This window comes from Danio rerio, chromosome 22 (genome assembly GCF_052040795.2).
Source record: "Danio rerio strain M-AB ecotype USA chromosome 22, GRCz13ab, whole genome shotgun sequence".
Classification (NCBI taxonomy): Eukaryota; Metazoa; Chordata; class Actinopteri; order Cypriniformes; family Danionidae; genus Danio; species Danio rerio.
In genome coordinates this window covers 7,559,718-7,585,989 of record NC_141042.1, presented here as the reverse complement: position 1 = coordinate 7,585,989, position 26,272 = coordinate 7,559,718, and the positions used below count along the sequence as shown (strand labels likewise).

At 36.5% G+C, this 26,272-nt stretch overlaps 1 protein-coding gene and 1 long non-coding RNA gene across 9 annotated transcripts in view; one reads left to right on the top strand and one right to left on the bottom strand.

Moving 5' to 3' along the window:
* Positions 1–10,961, top strand: part of asic1b (acid sensing ion channel subunit 1b) — a 394,977-nt gene extending 384,016 nt beyond the window's left edge. For 4 of the 5 annotated variants that reach the window (XM_087302592.1, XM_087302591.1, XM_087302593.1 and 1 more), the window contains 2 exons: positions 5,445–5,546; positions 8,174–10,961. In XM_087302592.1, the coding sequence (XP_087158718.1) occupies positions 5,445–5,546; positions 8,174–8,269 (198 nt within the window). In that variant the 3' untranslated portion in view covers positions 8,270–10,961. 5 annotated transcript variants of the gene reach the window in all.
* A 5,151-nt stretch (positions 10,962–16,112) lies between these two features.
* LOC137488904 (uncharacterized) lies at positions 16,113–21,658 on the bottom strand. Of its 4 annotated transcripts, XR_015521641.1 has the most exons (4): positions 20,314–20,385; positions 20,069–20,113; positions 19,393–19,500; positions 16,113–17,081 (listed from the first exon to the last, which is right to left on the bottom strand). It is a non-coding gene; the product is annotated as an uncharacterized LOC137488904 (long non-coding RNA). The 4 variants fall into 4 exon arrangements; XR_015521640.1 differs by lacking the exons at positions 20,069–20,113; positions 20,314–20,385 and adding an exon at positions 20,934–21,658; XR_015521638.1 differs by lacking the exon at positions 20,069–20,113 and having other exon boundaries at positions 20,314–20,609.
* Positions 21,659–26,272: the final 4,614 nt, after the last annotated feature.

Sequence of the window (26,272 nt, the reverse complement as noted above, 5' to 3'; positions counted from 1 at the left end):
CTCTTCAAAAAAATGCATTTGCTAATTAGCTCTTTGCTAAAAAAGAAGAAAAAAAAAAGGTTTCCGACCCCTGGGTTAGGTGAAAGGATCAGAAACCTCCAACCCCAACACAGTGGATCTGTGATGTCCTCTGTGATGTGATGTCCTCTTCTTTCTAAAGTTGAAAAAAATTTACTGTCTAGAGATTAATCTAACCAGTTTACAAAGTTTAACCGGTAACAAAGAAAATTTGGTCTATAACAAATATAGACCAAGTCCATGTCCCAGCAAATTGGTTCATTTTTTCCCCAAGTTCAAAGTAGTGTATTGTGTGATACAGATTGTACAATTGTAGTTTTTGTTAAGTCGCATTATTTATCTTTTTATTTGTTGGTATGTTTTTTTTACATTTATTGTATTGTATGAACTTAAGATGATATGATCTATACTTTTTAAATGTATAATTGTTTTTTTTTTTGTCTTTTTTATTGTAATTGCCATAAAATCCATCAATAAATTATGAAAATAAATAAATAAATAATCAATGTTAAATATGCAAGCTACAATGTTTTGATATCACTACCAGGAGTCTTGTAAATGAGATTTACTTGCATTGTTTGTTTGCATGGATACCAGGCCAACAGGTTATTTCAGTACTTTTGTTTTGAGAATTATTAGCATCTTAGGACGACACAGTGGCAAGCAAGGTCGGCTGGGTCAGTTGGCATTTGTGTGGAGTTTGCATGTTCTCCCCGTGTTGTCGTGGGTTTCTTCCAGGTGCTTTGATTTCCCTTACAGTCCAAACACATGCGCTATAATAAACTAAATTATTTAAATATTTAATTTAATTATTTAATTGAATAAACTAAATTGGCCAAGTGTGTGTGTGTAAATGAGTGTCTCCCCGTGTTGTCGGGTTTCTTCCAGGTGTTTCAATTTCCCTTACAGTCCAAACACATGCGCTATAATAAACTAAATTATTTAATTAATTATTTAATTTAATTATTTATTTAATTGAATTATTTAATTGAATAAACTAAATTGGCCAAGTGTGTGTAAATGAGTGTGTGGATGTTTTCCAGTAATGGGTTGCAGCTGGAAAAGCATCCGCTGCGTAATACATATGCTGGATAAGTTGGTGGATCATTCCGCTGTAGCAATCCTTAATGAATAAAGAGACTAAGCCGAAGGAGAATGAATGAATGAATCAGCATCTTGGTGTGCATGTAAACCAGCTCAAGACTGCAAGTGACCCAAACATGCACCCGTTATTTACTTTTCCTATTTAAATATTAAACCCTCCAGTGATGATTACTGTGTTGGAAAATTCTCTCGAAATGGCACATATTCTCATTCCTCTCATAACATGACCTTCACACAAAAAAAGCTGAAGCTTTCATCCACTCTAGACCCTTTGCCTCAATCAGAATCTGAGTGAAGCCAGAGTAAATATCTTATTATTTCAGCTCAAAACTGTGATTGCTCACGAGATATCAATACCCTGAAGGCGAATGGTGGAATTATGCTTCGATTGGGGGAAATAGTCATTGGATGTGATGACGTGCAGCTCAGCAAGTAAGCAAGGGGCTGGAAGCATATTCAAAGAAGACGACTCAGTGTTGTTGGCAGACGCAATGCTGCAGGCATTAGGGAGAAATGATTGTGTCGTGCATGCAGACGCTCTGTCATTAGCATCTTAATCAACCCAACGTCTGCTAAGGATATTGTCCTCTGATCTTCTGTTGACGATGATTGATATCCAGTCATTTTTCTCCACAAGTATTACACGCTTGAGTGGGCGATGTGGCGTAACAAATATCGCAATATTCTCCTTCTTCTTAATGTTTATGTTTTACTTGTGACGGTTGTTTATCATATGGCTGACCATAAGTTGATTCAGTATGTTGAAAATAAAGGAAAATGCCTGTGTGTCATGAGTCATAAATCATCAGAGTGTTCATGATTTCGCATAATGTTATCCCTTTGAGCAGTACAGGGTCCCGAATGTGAGATTGTTTTTCTGTGCCCCAGGGAGTGCCATTCCACATATGGAAGTTAGAAAGTAATCAATACTTAAGTAAAAATTTCTAGTTAGCAACTCATTTTTAGTTTTATGTTTTCTGTCATGTAAACAAACATGCAAAATGCATAAAGTCTTAAGTTTTGGCTGAAAACGCTGTCATGTAAATGGCCCCTAATTTGGCAGGAACCTCCTCTATGAAATGCAGTCAACATGTGACTGTAATGGAAATAAAGGTTGGTGCATGTGAGCTATTTTTCTTGTGTGTGTGGTCTCAGGCGATTCTTGGGTATCTCCATGTGGCAGAGATTGATAACAGATCATATGGCCTTTTGCTGGATGTGCTGACTTGCACCTCTGCGCTGTACAGATTCACATGAGCCTGGAAAACTAAAGCACTGGTGGGGGGGTTTTGCTGAAAGATAAGAAGGAGAATTGAATGTGAAAGGGAGAGTGCACTCAAAACTCATTGTTTACTTAACTGAATGCTGTTGCAAACCTGGATGGATTTTCCTCAGCAGAACGCAGAAATTTTTAGCTGAATGTTTACATTATTGTTGAAAATGAATGTAGTAGTAATATTTAAAGGGATAATTCATCCCAAAAAAAATATTTTACTCTTCCTCCACTTCCTTCAAACATTGTTTCTTTAAACATGATACTTTGACAAATGTTGGAATTGTAACCGTAGGATGGTGGACAACGAAGTTGAGGATCCACGTGCACTATTAATTAAACAGAGAATGTTCAGGCAGGCGCAATCGAGTAAATACAGGTAGTCCAAAAATACAGAGCCAAAAACAATGGTCAGGACAGTGAATGGTCGGGACAGGTGGCCAAAACAATGAAAACAATAAAACAAGGCAAAGGGTTTAAAACATGGCAAGACAAAAAAATACTTTGTGGTGTTACAATAACAAGACTCAGCAATGTGTGTGTGCAAGTGTGGTGTATATATAGTCATATTAACCAGTGATCTGCAAGCTTGGATCACTAATGATCAAGACAGGAAAATGGTAACAATTTACTTCCATTTTTTCCTCATTTGTTGATGTCAGTGGCTAAGTTTCCAACTTTTTACAAAATATTTAGTTTTCATGCTTTTTTAATTTCATTTTTCAAGGAAGAAAAAACAAAATAATGTTTCTAAAAATACAATAACAATGAACACAAAATATCTAGTTTCATGTTCAACCAAAAAATAATATCTTAAAGGCTTGGAGAGTTTTTAAAGAGTAAATTTTCATGTTCGGGATGAACAAGCGATTTTAAAATCATCATTGCTATAGTGGAGAATCTTTGGGTGTGTGTTTTTTTTTTTTTTTAAAGAGATAGAAAAAAGTGAAACATGCAAATTTGCTTTTGACCAAAACACCAACTTAGATTGTAATTTTGATTTCAAAATGTGTATGTACAAACCCTTTAAAGGTTCACTGTAAAAGAAAATATGGTTGTCTCAAATTTTAAAATTGCAAGTATTTTTAACTTCATTAAGTTGACTCAGCTTTCATGACAAAAAAATGTATTCTTATTATTTTTTTTTTACAATGTAGGGACTGAGGCCTTTGTAAGTTTTCTGAAGCAATAAAACATTTTGCACGAAAAAACAAGCCGTTATTGATATATTCACATCGTTTGTATTGATTTATCTTCTAGATATTTCAGATAGGATTCCTATACCAACACCATTCCTATGGAAATCTAAGTAAATCTAGTGATGCACTGTACAGTTCTGATAAATTGACAAGTTACGTGAAAAGTCCCTTGAGTCTGGGTAAGACTCGACAGCCGGCGCAGAGTATTTCCAGTGACATTAAGCCACAGATGGAAGACAGCCTGTCAGAAATGGCAGGTGGAGACTGGCGTCGTATGCAGGAAATGAGGCACAAATACTGTCAGTTCCAGGACTCGTGTTAGTGTAATCTGGCTGGTTTAAGCCGACTTCTGGTACATGACAGCCGAAAGCCAGTGACAAACAATGCATCATCCATCCATCATGTTGTTGTGTGTGTCAGGAGGTCCTCAAGGGAAAGAGGGAAAATGCCCCAGTTACAAGTTCAGATCTGTGATTTTAATATTGTTTCTATCTTGACTCCTGAAAAGAAGATTAGAGTTCCTGCATAATGTGGATTTTGAAAGTGTGCTTTATTCTGGGACTACAATGCAAATAGGACTAGGCTGCTCTAACATCAACAAACATACTTTTGTATTCACATGCATTCATGTCAGATTAATCTCAACATTAGATGTTTTTTTTTTCAGATATTAGCATATTTGTATGCTATAAACAAATGCTGGTTAGTAACAAATTATATGTAATATGGATGCAAACAGATTACAAAAATCAGGGTGGCACGGTGGCTCAGTGGTTTGTCACCTCACAGCAAAAAGTTTGCTGGTTCAAGTCCTGGATAGGCCAGTTGGCATTTCCGTGTGGAGTTTGCATGTTCTCCCCATGTTGGCGTGGGTTTCCTCCGGGTGCTCCGGTTTCCTCCACAGTCCAAAGACATGCTCTATAGGTGAACTGATGAACTAAATTGGCTGTAGTAAATGAGTGTGTGTGTAAATGAGTGTATGGGTGTTTTCCAGTACTGCGTTGCATCCGCTGCATAAAACATATGCCAGAATAGTTGGTGGTTTATTCCACTGTGGCAACACCTAATAAATCAGGGACTAAGCTGAAGAAAAATAAATGAATAAAAAAAAAAATCAAGTACTTGTTATCAGAGTAAACTACTTTTCGGAATACTCGTTATCAAACTACGATTACTTTTTATAGATAACATAAATAAACAATGGCAGTAAGTGGTTCACAATTAATTGAGTCTACAAATTTATATCTTATCTCATTTCCATCCACTTTTCTGAGGCCGGGTTGCGAGGGCAGCAGTCTTGGGAGAGAACTCCACACATCACGTTTCCTCTGCTTTTACTGAATCTTTTGATTTTGGTAACATACAGGGAACGACTTTTGTCTATCGCAAAAAATATTGAAAACGTTCTGAACATCACGTGATATATGCAGAAGGTGATAAGCACAGGTGCACACCCGAGTTTACAAGAGTGTTCACACTAGCTAATCCTCCCATACTTTGACATCAAACAAACCTGAGTGCGGACCAAAAGTGCAAGAGTGAAAGCACCGTAAGAGATTATATTACTGACTGCAAATTTTGTAATGTGTAATTAGTAGCTAACTGATTACAATGCATAAGTAATCCACCCAGCTCTGGTTATAAATCCATATGAATGTATGCTTTTTGTGTTGTTTTTTGTAGGTTCACTGTTCTGTTACTCGTCCTTCTACAGTTGTTTACCCCCCAAGTGAAACTGTCAGGAACATTCACGTTTGATCCACTACTCTCTCCCTGACCATCCGCAGCGGATTTGATAGTGCGAACTGAACAGTGTGTAATATGTGCTGGTGTGTTTGCTCTCTTCGCAGGTGATCAAGTTCAAACTCTGTCGCTGCGCCAAGAAGAAACACCAACGAAGCAACAACAACGAGCGAGGAGCCGTTCTCAGTCTGGACGACGTGAAGCGCCACGTCAGTAAACATCACACTAACATCACTGCTGACTCTTCAACTCACACTGCATACTACTCACACTATTCCCACAGTATTCCGTGTGTGTGTGTGTGTTGAGCATAGCATGCAGTTTTTAAGTGAATACATTATTTAAAGATATAATAGAGAATACAGCATGAGATCCAGATGAATAAAACACATCTTATTCCATTATACTTTCATTGACAGAGTGAGAATTGAACTGGAAGTCATATCAGCCATGTTATGCAGAATCAACTATCTTCTATCACTGTTTGATTGGACTAGAGGTGTAACATTACACACATCATGATTCAGTTCGATAGATGATACTGATCTCATTATACTTTAAATTAAAAGTCAAAATAAAAGTCATTTTAGGATCACTGACACACATTTGTTTATTTTTTTTTCTCCTACTGTATACATAATAAGGGAGTCTGGCCACTAGAAATGTATTTTAAAATAAACTTTGGAAACAATAATTAGGTGAATTACAGCATTTTTTTTCTTTGTACTGTATTTATATGTAGATACTGGCGAAATAGGATCTGTAGGAAAAAAAATCACACACCATTTGTTTAAAATTGCCCATTAAAATTTTTGTGAATATCTATGATTGCATTTTTTCCCTGTGATTAAGCGTAAAATTAATAAATTTAGCCAGATGCTTTTATCACAAGTAATTAACTTGATCAAAACAGCTCAAATGTGTTATAACACATTGTTAGATCCAACATTGGACAAACCAAAATTCAGTCTTTTTTTTTTTTTTTTTTTTACAAACGTAAAAATGGTTTAGTTTTTGGTTAGTTATTAGTTCAGCGGTTGTTATTTCAGAATAACATTCCTGGGAATGTTGCAACTGACCAATCAGAAACAAGATAACTTCAAGAAAGGTACAATGTAAAATTGGATTATGATGAACCAAAAATATTTTAACTGCGTTGGGAACTGTAAATCTCTGCTTTGATTCACACAAAATTGATGATGAACTATTTGCATAATGTGTAGGCTTTCACATACTACTACCATATAAATACAGTCAAAGCAAACATTGTCAGACACCTTCAACATTTCTCACATTATCCGGTTTATTCTCTATACTTTAGAAAATGGTAATAAAATATGACCAAAACTTAAGAGTTAGAACAAATTCAAGCCAATCAGTTTTTATTCTGTGAAAAACTCCACCTGGGTGTAATTCATCAGAGTAATTTTTACACTGCTACCTGCCACAAAATGTATAAATTATTTAGTTTTAGTTTAGTTATTAGTTTCAGTAGTTGTTATCTTGGAATGACATGCCTGACTGACTGATCAGAGTCAAGGTAACTTATGTTAAAAAGGTACAGTGTGAAATTAGATTTCAATCAACCAAAATATAATCTAGGCAACTGTTAATAATCTACACAACTATCAGTACATTATTGGTCTTTAATTTCAATCTGTAGTCTCTTCTGTAAATTAGATTCTTTAATTCTGAACTTATGAAATATTTTCCAGGCTCGACGCAGCAGATTCTTGACTTCCTGTAGTTTTTAGTCCACTCTATGAAGAATATTTGTGTGTAATCTCTCACAGCTTATTTTACTTTCCTCACTTACATAAATTATTTATACTCCCCCACTAGATCCAAATAGAGTTTAATAACGTTTAGATTGACTGTTAACAAGTAATTAGTAGGCATAATTAATGATTAAAAAGTAAAAGTAAAAAGTAAAAGTACTTTTATAGTCTGTCTAATATAGACAAAAACTTGTCTATACTTGTATCGACAAAGTCAAGATGGCAAATAATTCTATGTTGCTTAATCTGGTTTCAACTTTTTTTTTAAGTTATACAAAGTTTAACTTTATATTTTTAGTCAGTTTGTTTGATGTAAGTTGAGATGTTTAGAAAAGTAATTTGATTTAACTACAAAATGTAAGGCAGCAAGATGTTTTTTTTTTTTACAGTGAAGGTGTTTAGTTGAGCACTTTTAATACATGTATATTTAACATATTTACATTAGTGCTCTAGTATGTTACTATGTACAGGTTTAAAATAGTTCTTACATCTATAATTGTTTATTTTTGGAGCGTAATCAGTGGTTCCGAAATTTCATTCCACTTTGTCCACATGTAGTGAAATGACAATAAAGCTCAACTTGACTTGATAAAGTCCAAATGAACTGGAAGCTCGACAATTTTTATTTATTTATTTTTTTTGTATTGTGATGCATTTCCTAGAGAAACGGAATAATAAATGAGAAAACAGTGGGTTGTTTTTTCTGCTGAGAACTGAATGAATGTAGTAAAGTAGACATTTCAACCAGAAAAATGAGCAAATGGGTTTTAGAAGAGTTATTTATTACAACCTAACAGACTCCTCTTCCTCACTATTTCTGTTTGTTGTCAAAACTGACAGTTGAAGGGGCAAAGATAAGTATGTTAGCTACACTCAATACCTAAAAACATACGTAAAATCTGTGCATTTTTAGATTTCAATTGAAGATTACAAGAGCAAACTTTTTTTTTAATGACATGCACGGATGAATTCCTCACCACAAAACTAGCAATGTGAGCTAACGAAATCAATACGGCTAGTTTTGATTTAATTTGACCTGTAATATTTTTTCTCTTCAGGCTCCGTGTGACAACCTTCGCACTCCGTCGACCTACCCAGCCAACATGCTACCTCACCATCCGGGCCAGGGCAACTTCGAGGACTTCACCTGCTGAGCGTAACGCAAGTGCGAACATCCAGAGAACAACCAAAGCCGACCCCATTCCCAACCGGACATTACCGAACAACCTCTGGATCTGCGATTAAACCCAGACGTCAAAGGAACGCTACCAATCAAACCAAGTACATGTTCACATTCACCCAATGGAAGTGTGCAAAAACTTTCAACGTTTTCTGAACTTTTAAAGGAAATACTGCCTCAAAAATGAAACTCCTTGAAGCTTCGTAAATGTGGGAACGAGGATTCCCCCATGCCAAATTATAAATAATGGGACTGGGACATCGAATAGCTTCTTGCAGCTGGACACCGATGCCTTTTTCTGTACATAGCGACGGCTCGAAACTGTCTTAAAGACCAGTGGCTTACGTAGGTCAGTAGATAAATATAGCGCTTACTCACTGTATGTAGCCTCATTAGCCCCATCTGCTGGATCAACAGTGTATTTGGTGAGAATGTAACTCCCGCCGTGCGGGGGTTTCGGGATTCTGGAGGGTTCAGGTCCCATACGACATTGTGTTAACAAGTCTCATCTTGTAAATGCATGCTGGTCGTCCTGTGCATGTTTTTTTAGTTTTATTTAGACTTCATTATTATTATTACCGCCAAGTTTGCCTCAATTATATACAGGTGTTGGAAGATGGTGTATTCTTTTTTTGTTTGTTTGTTTATACGTGTGATTGTGTGTGTAAGAGAAAGATTTGATGTCCTTGCTGAGATAAAAACTCTACAACGATACGAGAGTTCAGAAAGAAATAAACGACGTATAAATTCACATCTAAAAAAAAATGCCAAAAATGATTGTTATTATAATTATTATTTTAAGTTTAGAATTATGCTGTGTTAACATCAGTCGCGGTATGTGCGGATAAATTGTGGTATTTGTGCAAAAATAGATGCGTGAACATTTTGAGTTTACTCGCTTCATTCGCACGTCAAATCCGCTTCATTCGCATGTCAAATTCACTTCACAACCGACACAGATTCACGTCATGGGCACGGCTTCTGTCTGCCCGGTGACTCTAGCTTCGTTGCTAAATGGCTAACATGAAATTTATCAAGAGAATAGCTGTGTTTATGTGCTTTAGGATGACGGAAAAACTGCGTTGATTTGTTTGGAGCCGTGCCTGAGTCCACTAGATCCATTCTAAGGGTGCACTCGTCCAGAAATTATGCCGACTGAGCCGAGCCCAGTTTGATCCCCCCCGCCCCACCAACAACAGGCCATATGTCATAGTCACGCCACTACAAGAGCAAGCTCCTGATTGGTTACCGCGACACGAATGTCCGCCGACGTTTAGATTTTCCAACTCAAGAGCAAAACATTCAACTCACGGTGCTTCATTTGTGCGAATGCCGTCATTAGTGTCACCTTATTCATGCAAAACGCACTGCAGGATGTCTATTCGAGTCTTTGCATTGACTTAAATCACTCGGGTTTGACACTTCTGTGTCTGGTGTGAACGCAGCATTAGACTGTTGTATAATTAGTAAATTTAACAAACAAGATGTGAATGAGAGGTTTACAAATATACATACAGTGGCCTTAAAATATTTTATTTTGGACACTTAAATTACTATGAAAAATGTGTGAAATATTCAATTATGTGATTTCTCTTTACTAAGAATGTTTTTTTTTTTTTTTGGTCTGAAACCATCGACACAAATACACAAGTATTTTTTTATACAGTTGTTCCCCTTCTTTGTTTAAAAATAAATCTCTGTCCACATGAAAACGCTAAAACATGCTATGATGCAATGCACATGCCAAACCAACAGGTGGCGATATAACTTTAAGCATAAAGCCATATTGGCCAATCAGAGGCCTTAAAAAGTAGCGGCCCATAATCTGATGTCAAACAAAGGACAAAATGACGCACACGGAACCAATGTTTGTGAAAATATTAACTCGTTTACATGTGGACAAGCGGCTAAACCGCATTGAAAAGGCTGTTTTAAAAATACCTGTTTGTGTGGACAGAAAATCAGAAATAGTCCCTGTTTAAGTGATTTTTCTGTGTCATATTTGTTTAATTTTCATTTTGTTTTATAGAAATTCATTTTGAAACATTTGTAAGTGCATATCCTGTCCAAATACTTTTAAGGCTACTGTATGAATACATGATTGTTTATGTGTGCTTGAAGGTGTGAATGTGTGTGACGAATCTTTCATCATTTGCTGGTCAGTTTCCAGAAGTGTTTCTAAAAATCAGGAATGTAACAAACCAAATAGTTTGTATCTCTAGGTGAACCAGACCGCCCGTACGAAACGACAGTCACAAACGCTAAGTATTATAGTTGTGTGTGTGTATGTGTGCATGTATGTACGTGTGTCGGTTCACGTGAGACTGTTAATCTCGTCTTTATTTGGATTCAGTTAATGGGAATTGATCTGTGCATTGAACAATTATTGTTTATTTGAACTCTGTACTTGCTGAGACGTATTTGTTAATGTCGCAAACTTCATATCAAAGCACAAACAAGACCACCGTATGTAAAGGTGATGTTTAAGAATGATAAAATATTCTTATCAGTGTTATCATGATAATCAGCAGATCCATTAGTACTATGTTAAACATTTTGTTTTGTTTTTTTACTACAAACATACATATTGCCTGATAGTGCAGTCGGCAGATAATAGGCTGTTCTATTTATCTATGAAGGTATAATAAATATCATTCAGAATTTTACCAACGACTTACTCGCATTTTATTCAGCGCTGATGTCGGAAGATTATTCATGTTTCAGGATTATAATCAATCATTTTTTGCAATTGTATTACTCAACCAGTGCTTGACATCTTTAAAGGGGACCTATCATGTCCTTTTTTTAACAAAAAAATTCACATAGTTGATAAGATTCCTCTACTGAAGGCATCTACATGCCAATCTTGAGTCACAGTTATAGCGCCACCTACTGACAGGAGGAATCTGTGATTTTCTCAGGTTATTTATATATATCGACTTAAATTAATGTTGTTTGCTGTTCTCTGTCATCCTGAGGCCACCAGGCGGCGGTGAGCCCTGGGTGCGAGGTCCCTATGAACACTGCTTGCAGCTTTAATTATTAATTATTATCACTAATGGGTGGACTGTCCTCCTCTGATTACACTTACAAAGGAAGAATGCGTGTTTCTGCAGACTGTTTTTATGAAGTGTGATTATAAAAAAATATAATTAATTATTTTTTACCATTAGAGGCTGGCTGAATTCACACACTGCTGCCCCACAACTGTGTTTAAACCCCTTATAGATGTGCTTTTTGCTAAATTGGTCGCCTTTAAAGGGCCATGAAACCCCCTCGTTTCAGCAGGGTGTTTTCACACCTCTACTTTGGAAAAAGTCAGAAAAGTGGGCGTGTCCAGCTCTGTTTAGGGGGGAGTGTCGGAGGAACTAAAGTGGGAGGATGTGGGAGTGTCTATTTGGGCACGCGCGAGTTTCAGAGTCAAAATACACACACACACACACACACACACAGTAGAAAGTGATGGTGTTTAACCTACATGGACATCTGTAGTCGAATTATTTGCCAAATTATTAAATGGTGGACTTTAACTGCAGCTTGGCTCTTTCATTCAGGGAATTCATTCATGCCTCTCGCGACAAACGAGATATTTGATTCGAGGAACTGCTGTAAGCGTGTATTTTTCATGCAATGTTTGATACCGCACGGCGAATGAGAGAAAAAAAACCCTCCGCATTTCCCAGAAACTTAGATGCACACGGCAGGTAGCGTCAGAAAGCCGTGTGTGTTATTCCGGTCACAAAATGCAGTAAAAAAAACCCTACATGAGGTTAAAGTTTGGTTGTGGTGCTAACATGTTTACACTCGGTGCAATGGTTAACTTAGTTTGATACGAACAAACTCAATAAACAAAGAGCGCTGGTCGCTTACTTACCAAATCTGTGAAGACAGGACAATCACCAGCAACTAGAGCCGCGTCTTTATTAAGAGGAGACTAAAAGCGAATCCGGATTTCAGCGTTTGCAGATGAGAACAGCTTTTAGGTAAATAATAATCCTCCTTAGACACGTAAGTTATTGTTGTTGAGCTTTGCGTACACTGTTAATCCACACGTGAGTCTGAGCTCTCACAGAGAGAAAATGAAAACGAAACTTAACTACAGCAAACTATAAAAGCAACACTTCACGCTTGTTTTGCCAACACAACATGGCGTCTCTGCCGTCTAAACACTATGACAGTAATGAATATTAATGAAGTTGCACAATAGAGCGCTAATTGGTTTGAACCAAGCCTAACTCATGCATTAATGCATCACACTGTAAGACGTAATAAGACACACTCTGGCACAGACACCCAGTCTGCACGCTGGAATACAACGCTATTATGTCATGGCCGTGACGCAGCTTCAAAAATTAGTTTCAAACCGGAAGTACGAATTTGCTTGAAATAACGCAAAAACAACCAATTTACACTTTTTAGTGAAATATAGGTGTCCTAGTAGTGCTTTTAGCAGTGTGGGACACATATCCGACTGCCCAAAAAATGTGTTTTGGTGTTTCGTGACCCTAAGCATTTTCAAAATGCTGTAGATTCAAAGGCACACCAGCAATTTCATTTGTGGGTTGTGTGTGTGTGTTTTGTTTGAATTAGTAGACAAAAATCAGACCTCCAAAAGCTGTGAAGAGACCTGGACATCATATAAATTACGCAGCTGCAATATTCTCGAAAAAACATGCAGTAAAATGTGTCTGAATTACAAGTGCTTCCTAGGCTTACTGTTCACTTTCCTCTGAGTTATTCATAAATTCAAACAGCAGGTAGAATTAATTTTCAACCTACATTATGGAAAGCAGAAACTGGAAGATGAAGGTTTCATCAGACGGTTTCTGCATACAGGACAGGAGCGCATGAGATCAAACCAAAGCAGAATAAAGAAAATCCAAGCTTGAGACGTCCATCAAGAGCATGAGAAGACACCAGACTCCACTCTTCTCAGAAAGATGTATATTAAAGTAGCCCGCTGGCATCAGGATGGTGATTAAATATAAATAGCAGCTCCGTTTAACTGGACGGCATTGGCCAAAGTCACAGCAGGATTATGATGGGCCGACATATGCTCTGTTTGTTTAAATGCAGAGAAGAACATCACAAATGATTGATGAATGTCATATCCTGCTCATGTCTCAGTGCTGATGTGGAGCGTCTCTGGCAGATGGAGGGAAAACTGCCAAGCTCTTGCAACAGCACGACCCAACCGTCAATGCATCCTGATGAGGATCTCGAAGAGCAACACTAGAGCCTTTGAGACATTCCTCGTCCTCCAAATGCATTAAATACACACCATTTTTTAATGGATGCATTCAGTCTTCGTTTGTGGATGCACAATGAGTTTATAGTTTATTTCATTCTAAAGTTGCTGGTTTGTTTAGAGGGCAAAGCAATTTTATCATTTTTAGCCATTTTACAACATACACTTTACTAATTGGCTAGATGTGTTGCTGAACAAATTTGTTAAACTGAATTTTGATTGGTCAGAATTAATGTGAATGAAAAATACATGGCAACTTGATAAATAAAATAAATAATATTCAAAATTTACTAGCTCCCTGGGTGGTGATCCGCTTGTTAAGTGTGACGTCACGCAAAGCGGCAACCGGGTCCAAGCGCTCTATTCAACTGAATGGGGAGACTCATGAAATGGTAATAATAAACGTTTACAAAGCGATTTAATGCTTTCGAAAATCACGATCGCAGTATATATGTCCATTGCCTGATATCCGATGGCCAGAAAGTGATTAATTTTTTATAAATTGTTAATTTTTTGATATTTGTTATGTAGTAAGCCCAGAGATTGTTGTGTACACTATGATTTTATATAAAATTAACTTTAATGTGTGATAGGAATAAAACGTGATCATAAACAAATGATTTCTCCACTCAAATGAATGGCTGCTTGGACCCAGAAACAGTATACATACGTCACAAACACGTCACCACTTAACAAGCGGATTGAAGTCACTAGTGGGCATTCCCACCTTGAAGCTGCGAATGTAACGTTTATGATGATGTTCATCGAGAGCGAAAGAGTGTACGTTCAGCTGAAGATAAACATTGTTTAGGAAAAACTGTAAATATAAATGAAACCAGTACATTAAATGCTTAATTACAAAGAGGAACAAAAAAAAGTGTGTTCTCTGTCATTGCGGCTGTCTATCTGCTGGTCTGAGTAGGTCTACAGTATGGAGATACAATCTGCTGCTACAGAAGCTGAGAGAGGATCATGTGAGTTCAACTGATGCTTATATTAGCTGTCGCTCACGAATGTCACTCTTCGTTTACATAAAGTTGAAGGATTCTCAGCTTTGAGAGGAGGATTCTCAACTTTGTTGCATTACTTGACACCCCAGTCACCAAAAGTCGAATAGCCAGAGGTCGTCGGAAGACATACACTTTACATTGGTCGCTTATTGATTTGACGCTCTCACTGTGACCGGGGTGTAAGACTGTTACTGAAAGCTTTGTATACTGTTGACTTGTTGCTTATAAGGCAGTGACTCTGGACAAAGGCACTTCATTAAACTGATTTCAGACATATTTTTGGTCACAACACTTGCAAATATCCACGTAACACAATGGAAATGTTTCAAAAGGACCCAAAAACATGATGGACCCTGCTGAGATATGGATGTGTTATTATGCCGTAAGTGATTGGTGGTCTTTAAAAGGTGAGTTGTTTTTCGTTTAATTTAATATCCTGGTTATACGACATAAACAAAAAAAACATCCATATCTCAGAAGGGTCCGTCATGTTTTTTGAGTCCTCTTAAAACATTTGTTTGTTTGTTTGTTTGTTTGTTTGTTTGCTTTATTTATAGAGCACATTTAAAAACAACAGATGTTGACCAAAGTGCTTTACAAAACGACCAGCATACAAAATCTATACCTATATAAAAAAATTAAGCAAAATATGTAAAACAGATTAAAATTAATTAATTACAATCAAAGGCAAGAGACAGAAGGTGATTTTTTTTAGATAAGACTTAAAAGCACCAAGTGAAGAACATGACCTGATATGTAAAGGCAGACCATTCCACAGTCGGGGGGCTGCAGCAGAAACAGCCCTGTCACCTCTTGATTTCAACCGTGTTTTGGGGACAACTAGCTGAAATGTGTTTTCGGACCTGATTAGCCTCAATGAAGTGTGCCAGCGAAGAAGCTCAGAGATGTAAATCGGTGCCAGACCATTCAAACTTTTAAAAACAAGTAGCAATAACTTATATTGAATTCTAAATTGGACTGGGAGCCAGTGAAGAGATGATAATACTGGTGAGATACTAGAATTTTTTTTTTTAAAAAGCCTTTCTTTTTGTTAAAAGCCTAGCAGCTGCATTTTGAACCAGCTGCAGGCGTGCTATTGATGCCTGTGAAACTCCAGAATACAAAGAGTTACAGTAGTCCAGTCTTGACATAATAAAAACATTAATGACAGTTTCCAGCTCTTTAAAAGAAAGAAAACGCTTCAATTTGGCAATGTTCCTTAATTGATAGAAACCACTTTTGACGACTGAGTTTATTTGCTTGTCGAACTTTAACTCAGTGTCAAAAGTAACTCCAAGATTTTTTTACGTGACTGTGGACCTCAGGCTTGATCGAACCTAATTTATAAATTGTAGATTCACAGACACTCGGAGGCCCAAACACTACTACTTCAGTTTTTGATCCATTCAAGTGTAAGAAATTACCAGCCAGCCATTCCTTAATTTCTGTTGTGTTACGTGCATATGTGCAAGTGTTGTGACCAATTTGCTGCGCGTTTCTTCAGTTGTTTGTGTTGTGACCAATTTGCAACAAGTGTGCTGTCAAATTGATGAAGATCGTTTGTTTATTTGCTGGTGTTTTTTGTGATTGCATGTGCTTTCTTAAATTTTCTTAATTTGTTAATCTCTCTCGGCCACCATAGAAATTCCTTCAAAAATAGAAAGTGTTGATCAAAAATATTAATGTACATACAAACTGATACCCGAGTGGCACTCTGAGATGCCATGTTTACTCTTTTAGCTCAACAGTCAGAAAGAAAACACATAGGATTGTGGGATATCGAAGGCAGGGGAAGTGAAGCAGATATTGGATTGGGACATGCCTTTTAAAGCTTTTGAACACAATCTATATTTCTATGATGCTCCCCAACTTCTCACAACTTCAGTTTTATCTGCATCCTGCCATGGGGCTAAATTACAAAGTTGCGAACTTCAGGGTGATTCAGCCAAACTAAATGAGGCAGGTGTGGAAGCGCCATATGGCTGGAGCTAATATGCAGACTAACCAACCTAAAAAGTATGTAAAATGTGTATTCATCAAAAAGAATAGCTGAATACAGTTACTTTAGTTGTGTGTTGTTTCAAAATGTGCATTATCCATGCTTGCTTAACTTTTTCCCCGCCAATCACGAGATATCTCATCAATTAAGAGACATTAACTTTCCCGACACTGATTCATTTTTACGGCAGTCCTGAGTTTTAGGTATATTATGGTAAGGGAAGCGCTAATGCATGTCTTGAATCAGTTACAGGACTTCTGGAGCAAAATATAAGCATCACATCCTCCTTGTGGATACATACTCCTGTCTACCTTTCTGGAAAGTGCGAATTATGTAGTCAGAGGTACATCTGGCTACTTCGTCAATAAAAACGAATGCTACGTGGGTGGCATGAGCCTGCAACAGCTTCTTTTAGCAATACCAGCTGACCACTTACCTCCTAAAGACGGCTTTTCCAGTGTTACCAGTTTGCTGTCAGTGGCAGACTTGGGACACGGAGCAGAGTTGACCACAACAATGAGGTTTGAGTCTGGCAAAGAACAGTTTCATTAACCAGGTAAAATCAGGTAAATCAAAGGTTAAAAAAAAAAAAAACACAGGCTGAAAACGTGGTGTAATCACATGGCCTTTCTTTTTTAGATTTCTTTTGAAAACACTATTGGTTGAATTTAGGGAAAGGGGTGGGTGGGTCAGTCAATCAGTAAACAGCAAGCTGGTCTGGTCATATAGTGTAAATAGTGCCCTCTGGTGGATTTACTTGAGAAGAGGACATGCGAGAGAAATTTGAGATCATCAAAAAGAATACACAGTGGCCTCTGGCGGATTTGCAAAAACAAAAACTGTAAGAAGATGTACCTTCTGTAATATATTTCTGTGTCCCCAAAAACGTAGACCTGTGTACGCATTCGTAATGACCCTGGTTTCAATATGACGTAATCAGAGCAAGTGAATGTCAGATTGCGTGTAAATCTTAACGTTATACAGCGAAAGGATTTACCCCGTCCTTTTGAACGAAGTTATATGTATGTGTGTTTGGTTACCACACCTTAAAGCATTGTTAACACGTAATATATATTCACAAATTGTAAGAAATTTCTCAAGTTTTTGTCCTCAAACTGCGTGAGTAAAATGTATACTCAACAATTTTTTCGGAACCTCATCAATAGCCTCCATTCCTGAATCCAAAACATAATTTTACAGCTAGTTGCATTGATAGCAAGCTAATCCAATTACTAATAACGTTATTAATAGAAACCAACCGATATATCGATTTAGCACTACTTTTCCAGATATTTAATTTAGTTTTACCGCAATCAGATATCACTTTTGTTATATCGCATTTCCAGATAAACAACTCCATCTTCTGAGCATTTTAAGAATTGCACGCAGGATAGTCATTGTAGTAGGCATCTAAAGAGAAGAGAGACAATAATGATACGCACAAACAAACTAATAGCTTTGCTGTAATTAAAAAATCTTTTACGATTTTGCCTGCTTTTGGTTTAGATATCGGTTATCGTTCATATAAACACAAACAATTGGTATGGTTATAAATGCTATATAAATCGATCTCTAATTATTAATATAACAGAAATTAAGTGTCTGAATTTTGTGTGTATGTTCATCTCTCAACAATATCTAATTATTGTCGTCTCTACTAAATGTATTGTAATGTAACGTGCATTTATATAGCTTATTAATTGTGTATGGCCATACACCCAAAGCGCTTCACAATCATGAGGAGGGTCTCTCCACACCACCACCAGTGTACACCATCCAATTGGATGATGCGACAGCAGCCACAGGACAACGGCGCCAGTGCTCTCACCACACACCAACAATAGGTGGAGTGGAGAAACAGTGATAGAGCCAATTCAGTGGATGGGGACAATTGGGAGGCCATGATGGTTAAGGGCCGAAAGGGTGACACCAGGGTTACACCCCTACTTTTTACTAGCACCTATATTCTAAAAGGCACCATTTCTTACAGAGGCTTGAGTCAATAATGAAAGACTAATGCATTTACTAATGCAGTTGGTAGAGAAATCATCTTTTTTGTCTTGTAAAGTAACTTGAAGTGACTGAAATCGTTCAGCGTAGGAATATTAAACTATAATGTGGTCAAAATCAGGCTGGAACTACTTTAGCGGTGCATTTATCTAAGAATAATCACACACCTTTGAATATTCATGAGCCAAGCAGAATCAAGCGATCAACACTCCCTCTAGTATAAATCGTAATAATTGAGTAGACTGACGATATCATGCTTGTCACCTCATAAGTGATACATTCCTGTGAAATATTATCACATTATAGCCGCGTGTCACTTAATTTTTCAGATCATCTCAAACTGTGAAAATGGAAGCACCCTATGAGCTTTTTGAGTTCATCACACTGGTAGTCGCTTAGCAAAAATGAGTTCATATTCATTTCCCATAATGCAACTGTCAGGAGTTTCTGCCCTTGTGCCAATTTATCCTGTCAGATCTCGAGGCACAATTAGAAGCTGCAGCCGTTTGTCATTGATAAGAGTGTCATCGCACTCTTTGAGAGGATTAATAATAACTCCAGAGACTCCCGCTTTATAACCGGGTTGACTGGAGAGACCTTCATTTGCCTTCATGCCAATTTTGCATGCATTCACCGTATTTCCAAAGCCTAGTACCTGCCACAGACTGTACGTCAGATTTATCGATAATCATTTTGTGCAGAAAGGTGCTGTAATTTGTTCCACTACAAGATGGTTAAGCTAAAAATTCTCTTGCTTCACATTTGATTTAGCTAAAGGGATAAGAAAATGGGACAAGCAACAGTAGACAGTGTGAGTGTGTGTGTCTTACCTGCAACATCGCTGGCAGATATGTGAATGTTCAGGTCGCAGTGAAAGGAGGTAAGTTAGTCATGCGTGAGTGAATCAGACCTGAAGGGTTGGCCAACGTGTACTTCTCCTGCAAGAACACAATCTATTTTAATCTCTTTTATGTAAGGCATTATTTTCCTGTATATGTTTCATGTGTAGGAAAACACATTGACAGGGGAGCCTTTAATTAGCTATTGTTTAACAAGTAAAATAAACCATGCTTTTGCAATACGAACAATACTTTAAAACTGTGATATTGCAGTAAAAATGTGATTGTGTAAATGAACAATAACTATAGTTACTACACTTTTACTATAAATTATAAACCATGACTAATTTTTTAATAGAAAACAGCATAAATAGGATACACTGACTTAAGAAAATCAAAATCTATTTTCATTATTAATGTAATAGATACATTATTTTATTGTATAGCTGTTTTTAATGGCCTATGTGTGGGGAAAACAAAGCCAGACTAGCCCTTAATTAATCAATTAACCCTTAATTAATTAACCTGCAAAATTAACCATTTTGCAATACTAACTAGCCAGTTTGTTTGACTGATATAATTAGTACTGTTGTGTACGTTAAATGTACAAAATACTACATTTTTACTGCAATAAACCCTATTTTCCAAGGGGAGAGAAAGATGGTACCTGCACTGACTGAAAAAGAATGACACAACTTCGTTCTCAAATTTGCTGAAACCGACATGGATGATGACTGTTTAAACAGATTTAGTCAGCTACACAAGCACGGAACAAGCTCGACGGATAGGCTAATAAATCTCAAATCTGACTTGTCACGAAGAATGTTTTCATTTCAAAATAGTTAGGTTATCGGTGTAAAAGTGAATAAAGATATTTAGTTTAAATTAGATGGTTGTTAAATTATGGCTTACGTTTAGACGGAGCTAAAGCTTGCCTCATGATGTGCGGACTGTGAGCCAAACAAAAACAAAACGGCGCGAACTGAGGAAAACGGAAATTGTCGCCAGAATTACATCACTTTCATATCATGGTAGGCCGCCTATGTGAGTTAGAACCACACATTTAGAATACTATGTGACAATTATTAAATAAATATTACTATTTTTAACCGTGGGGAAATCACATTCTCTTTGCCGTAGGTCTAGTACTTGAATTAATCTGTTGTGGTAATTCTAGTTGCTATAGTAACACAACAACCGTTGTAAATAGAATATACTATTATGGTTCAAAAACGCTAGTATTTTTCATAGATTATAGTATTTTATGGGATGTATGAAGTTGTAAAGCAAGTGTATTAATGTTATCTGCTTGGTATGTGGCAACCATGAGAGCTTGGTAAGCTTGTGTAGGTTACATTTATATTTAGTGTGATATCATGAATCATAATGTAGGATTTGCACAATAAAAGTACCTCTCAAAATAAATAACTTTCATTTAAGGGTTTTGATTTGTGGTTGTTTTCAACCTAAAATTCTATCCAGAATATACAATGCTCGAATAATACACTCATCAGCCACTTTATTAGGTATACCTTACTAGTACCAGTTTGGACCTCCTTTTGCCTTCAGAACTGCCTTAATCCTTCGTGGCATGGATACAACAAGGTACTGGAAATATTCCTCAGAGATTTTTTGGTCCGTATTGACATTATAGCATCACGCAGTGGCTGCAGATTTTGGCTTCACATCCATGACGTGAATCTCCCATTCTACCACATGCCAAAGGTGCTCTATTGGATTGAGATCTGTGGACTGTGGAGGCCATTTGAGTACAATGAACTCATTGTCATGTTCAAGAAACCAGTCTGACATGATTTGTGCTTTATAACATGTCGGGTTATCCTGCTGGAAGTAGCCATCAGAAGTGTAAAGGGATAGTCATGGTCGGTAACAATACTCAGGTAAGCTGTGGCATTGACATCAATTGGTACTAATGGGCCCAAAGTGTGCCAAGAAAATATCCCCAACACTATTACACCACCACCAGCAGCCTGAATTGTTGATACAAGGCAGGATGAATCCATGCTTTCATGATGTTGATGCCAAATTCTGACATTACCATTCGAATGTCGCAGCAGAAATTGAGATCAGTCAAAGTTTTTCAATTTTGGTGAGTCTGACTCTGTGCGAATTGTAGCCTCAGTTTTTTGTGCAGGAGTGGCACCCAGTGTGGTCTTCTGCTGCTGTAGCCCATCCGCCTGAAGGTTTGACGTGTTGTGTGTTTAGAGATGCTCTTCTACATACTGTTGGACAAAAACTGAAATGTTCAGTTAATATCACATTTAAGCAATACAAATACAATTGATTAATAAAGAGAAAAAGAGGCAAAAATATGTTTAAAAAAATTCCATTGTAATAATTCCTTTCTCCTAACAATAACTTGTAACGAGTGGTTATTTGAGTTACTGTTGCCTTTCTATCAGCTTGAACCAGTCTGGCCATTGTTCACTGCATTACCTATGGCATTAACAAGGCATTTGCACCAACAGAACTGCCGCTCACTGGATATTTTCTCTATTTCGCGCTATTCTCAGTAAACCCTGATGGTTGTGCATGAAAATCCCAGTAGACCAGCAGTTTCTGAAATACTCAGACTAGCCCGTCTGGCACCAACAAGCCATGTTCAAAGTCACTTAAACCTCCTTTCCTCCCCATTCTGATGCTCGATTTGAACTGCAGCAGATCGGCTTGACCATGTCTACATGCCTAAATGCATTGAGCTGCTGCCATGTGAATAAAAATGTGCGTTAACAAGCAGTTGGACAGGTGTACCTAATAAAGTGGCCGGTGAGTGTATGATATCATGATATACAGTTTCATGGCGAACAGGATAAGTTTTGAATACATGAAATGTCTGACAGAAGTGAGTATATAAAAGCCTTTCTTAAGTGCTGATAGCTTGACCCAGTGCTTTCTTGAAACTGAGCTTTAACTGAACATATTTACCTTGAATGTGGTGAATCTCAACAAGATAACAGAGTGTTAAACGGCCATATGTGAAGGTATTGATGTTCATATTTGTGTTTGTTGATAAGACGTGTGTGGAAAGCAGGCCACCGGCTATACTGTAACAAACTCTCTCAGATTCCACGTTTCTGATATCTTCATCACTCAGAATATGCATATTCATATTCTCTTGAAATTTGTTGACCTAATTACTCAAAATTAGCCAAAAAGTGTAATCAAAATGCAAATTGAAACCTTTTAAAATGCTGTGGAGGAAATGGTACCGTTTAAAAGTGCTTTAGTTTAAATGTTTACACAAACATAAAGAAATAGTTGAAAACCTGTAACCAATGACGTCCATAGTAGAAAAAAAAACAAATAGTCTACTATGGAAGTCAATGGTTACAGGTTTCCAGCTGTCTTTAGATTTTTTGTGTTCAACAAAAGGACGTTAAACCCGTTTTGATCATAAGCGAAAGGTTTTTAATATGAAAATAATTTTTTTTATATGACCTACAGTACTCAACAATTGTGCTATTGGTTTCTGGGAGCCTTACAAGTGTCAAGGTAAACCTGATATAAGGTTTTTTTTTTAGAATTGGAAATGTCATTGATTTAATATTCTCCAAGGAACCTTTTTACTGGGAGCATGATGGCACAATAGGTAGTGTAGTGGTTTTTGGTTTTTCTCTTAATGAATCAAACTTAGTCTGGAGGTTATAAATATCAGAAGAATATACTTTATTGTCGACAACAAAGGAGAATTTTCAGGAGACCCCCAGTAGCATCTCTGTCTGAAAAATTCTGTCTCACTGATGTTCTGGCCTGCTTAAATACTCTTTTGCAACTGTTTTTTCCCTTTGTTTTACATTTGTCACACAAGATCCCACGTAGGTTAACCCCTGACCCCAAATTCCACCTAGGTTAACCCCTGACCTCAATTTCCACCTAGGTTAACCCCTGACCCAAACCTGGTAACTATATAACTTATCCATTTCTTGTGATATGGTAATTCTTCTAATGGTATGCAAGTCTACAAACAGATTATATACATACAATTTGAATATATAGATTAACTTCACACTTTAAAGAATATAAAATCCATTTTAGTAGCACAATTGCGTGGGTTTCCTCCGGGCTCGCCGGTTTCCCCCACAAGTCCAATAACATGGTGTAGGTGAATTGAATAAGCTAAATTGTCCGTGGTGTATGAGTGTGTGAAGAGTGTGTATGGATGTTTCCCAGTGATGGGTTGCAGCTGGAAAGACATTCGCTACGTAAAACATATGCTGGACAAGTTGTCGGTTCATTCCGCTGTGGCGACCCCGGATTAATAAATAGACTAAGCCGAAAAGAAAATTAATGAATGAATGATACCTTTTTTTTCAGGAATACCTCACACCTCATGCACATATATTTGCACAGTGAATTAAGCGAAAGATTTTAGAGTGCGCTAATGGGAAAGAGCTTAATGATATCGCTGGAGTGTTTGTGACCAGGCAGTGAAGTGTGACTTATGGACTTGACAGGTAGCTGCTTGGCCCTTTAAATCAAAGCAGCAAGTGCTTATTTGAACCACTTTAAGTGCGCATAAATCTGTGCGTTAGGATGTAAGCCCAGATGTCAAGATGGAGGATGTAGAGGGAGATGACTGACTTCTGCCTTGATCTGATCTGATTCTGAAGTTCATATTTAAATAATTCAGGCTGTGATGTTTGATTCATGTCACTGGCATAGATTATGACCTTTGACCTTTTCTCATAAATTTCTCCTTTTAATTTTGCTTTTATTTATAAAGACTAACATTCAAAAAAAGCTGAAACAAGGGACAATTATTAACTTGCCTAATTTATTGTTAAAATCAGCATACTGTACTGTAGCCTAATGAAGGTTTTTAGATCAAAACAGTTGGTTTTAAAAAAATAAACAGAAGCTGTTGACTGTTTATTAGTGTTTGGCTCCCTCTTTTGGATATAGTGTGAATTTGGACTTTAGACAACCATTTGGACAAATAAAAAATAAAGTAATTTGTTTTATTTCACAGTATTTTGTCAGCGTTGTGCTTGTTCCAGAAAATAAGGTTGCATTACAGCCTTCATGTTTTTAAGAATTAAAATCAGTATAAAATGCTGATTGGTTGAAAATAGCAAGAGTGAATTATAGAAAATGACTAAAAATAATGTAATAGTTTTGTAATTTAATCATTTATAATTACAACTAAATCCAAATATGCAAAATGTTTATTATTGATAAGTATAACCATTCTTAATAACATCTCGATCTTAAGTTTATTTTTCTTTTTTTTAAATGTTGATATAACTTTGACAATAAAACAACATTTAAATACAAACAACATTTTATTTGTTATATTATAAAATACATAGGCCTATAACAAAAGCAAAAATATATAAATAAATCCAAAAGTCTTTATACAGAATCTCATTTTTTTTAAATAAATAAACAAATAAAAGATTTGTACACTTATTATTCTTTTCTTCTCTTCAGTGTGGTAAAATACTGAGAGCAAATTTTTACTTTTCAAAGATTTCATCCCCGAAAACTAATTATTCTTCATAATTATAAAGATTTACATTTAGGCTATTTATGTATGAAAACATTACTAATAGCAATACTTTATACTGAATACAGGATTTGGGGGGAAATATTATGATAAATCATTAGATATTAAAACGAAAATTATAAAGTATTAGGACAACCTCTTTTAGAAACTGTAAAACAGTATAAAGAATAAAGGAGAACAATTGTTATACACAGTGGATCTGATAAACAGCAAAGATAAGCAAAAAAAACAACTAATTAATTATTTTTAAATAAATAATATATTTTTTGAAAACAAGCCCATTTCTTATTATCAATTGAGTTAAGGCTCCGGTTTTCCCCACAAGTCCAAAGACATGTGCTATAGCTGAATTGAATAAGCTAAATTGTCTATAATGAGTGTTTATGGATGTTTTCCAGTGATAGGTTGCAGTTGGAAGGGCATCCACTGCTTAAAACATATGCAAGTTGGCGGTTCATTCCAACGTGGCGACCACAGATTAATAAAGGGACTATAAGCCGAAAAGAAAACCAATGAATGAGTTGAGCTAAGTGATTAAATGTTCTATTTAGCATAAGTCAATTAGAGTAACTATATTTTTAAGAGACCTTCATTCATTTATTCATTCATTCATTTTCCTTCGTTTAGGCTAATCGCTTTATTCATCAGGGGTCGCTACAGCAGAATGAACCACCTAAGAAACCGGTTTGTGTAAGTAACAATTCTCAGCAAGTATAAGAAAATTCACAAGTAGCTTTTAACTCAAATTACAACTCATATTAACCTTGAAAACGTAATATGAACTTTGAAATTATACCAAAACTGTGATGATATATTGCATGCCTAACTCATTTTTCTTTTTACAGGTATCGTCAGCAATAGTATGATCCTGCACAACTGGAGTAGCTGCACTCTCAGGACCGCATGTTTAGGACCGCATTTTTAGGACCCTAGTTTTTTGCGAAAGCGCCACCTACCGGATTGGATGACATAGTGAAACTGCATTTCTAGGACCCGTTTTGTAACTGCGCCACCTACCGAATTGGATTATATAGCGGAAACTTTCAGGCACTTTTATTACAGAGGTTAAAGTGTAAAACGCCTGCTTTAAGTAACAATTTTAAAATGAAACAAATGAATTTACACCTAAAATATAAATTAATAAATAGAGTTGAGTGCCTTAAAAGTCTTAAATTCCTTGAAAAATACTGTATTTTGATGAACCCCATTACATTGAACTAATTAGCTCAGTATTAAGGAAAATAAATTGAAATCAAATGGGATCAGCATTTGCAGTTACTAATTTAAAACCAGGTTGTAAAGGTTTTAGAGAGACAAGACGCAAGGAAGATTCAAGAATGTACA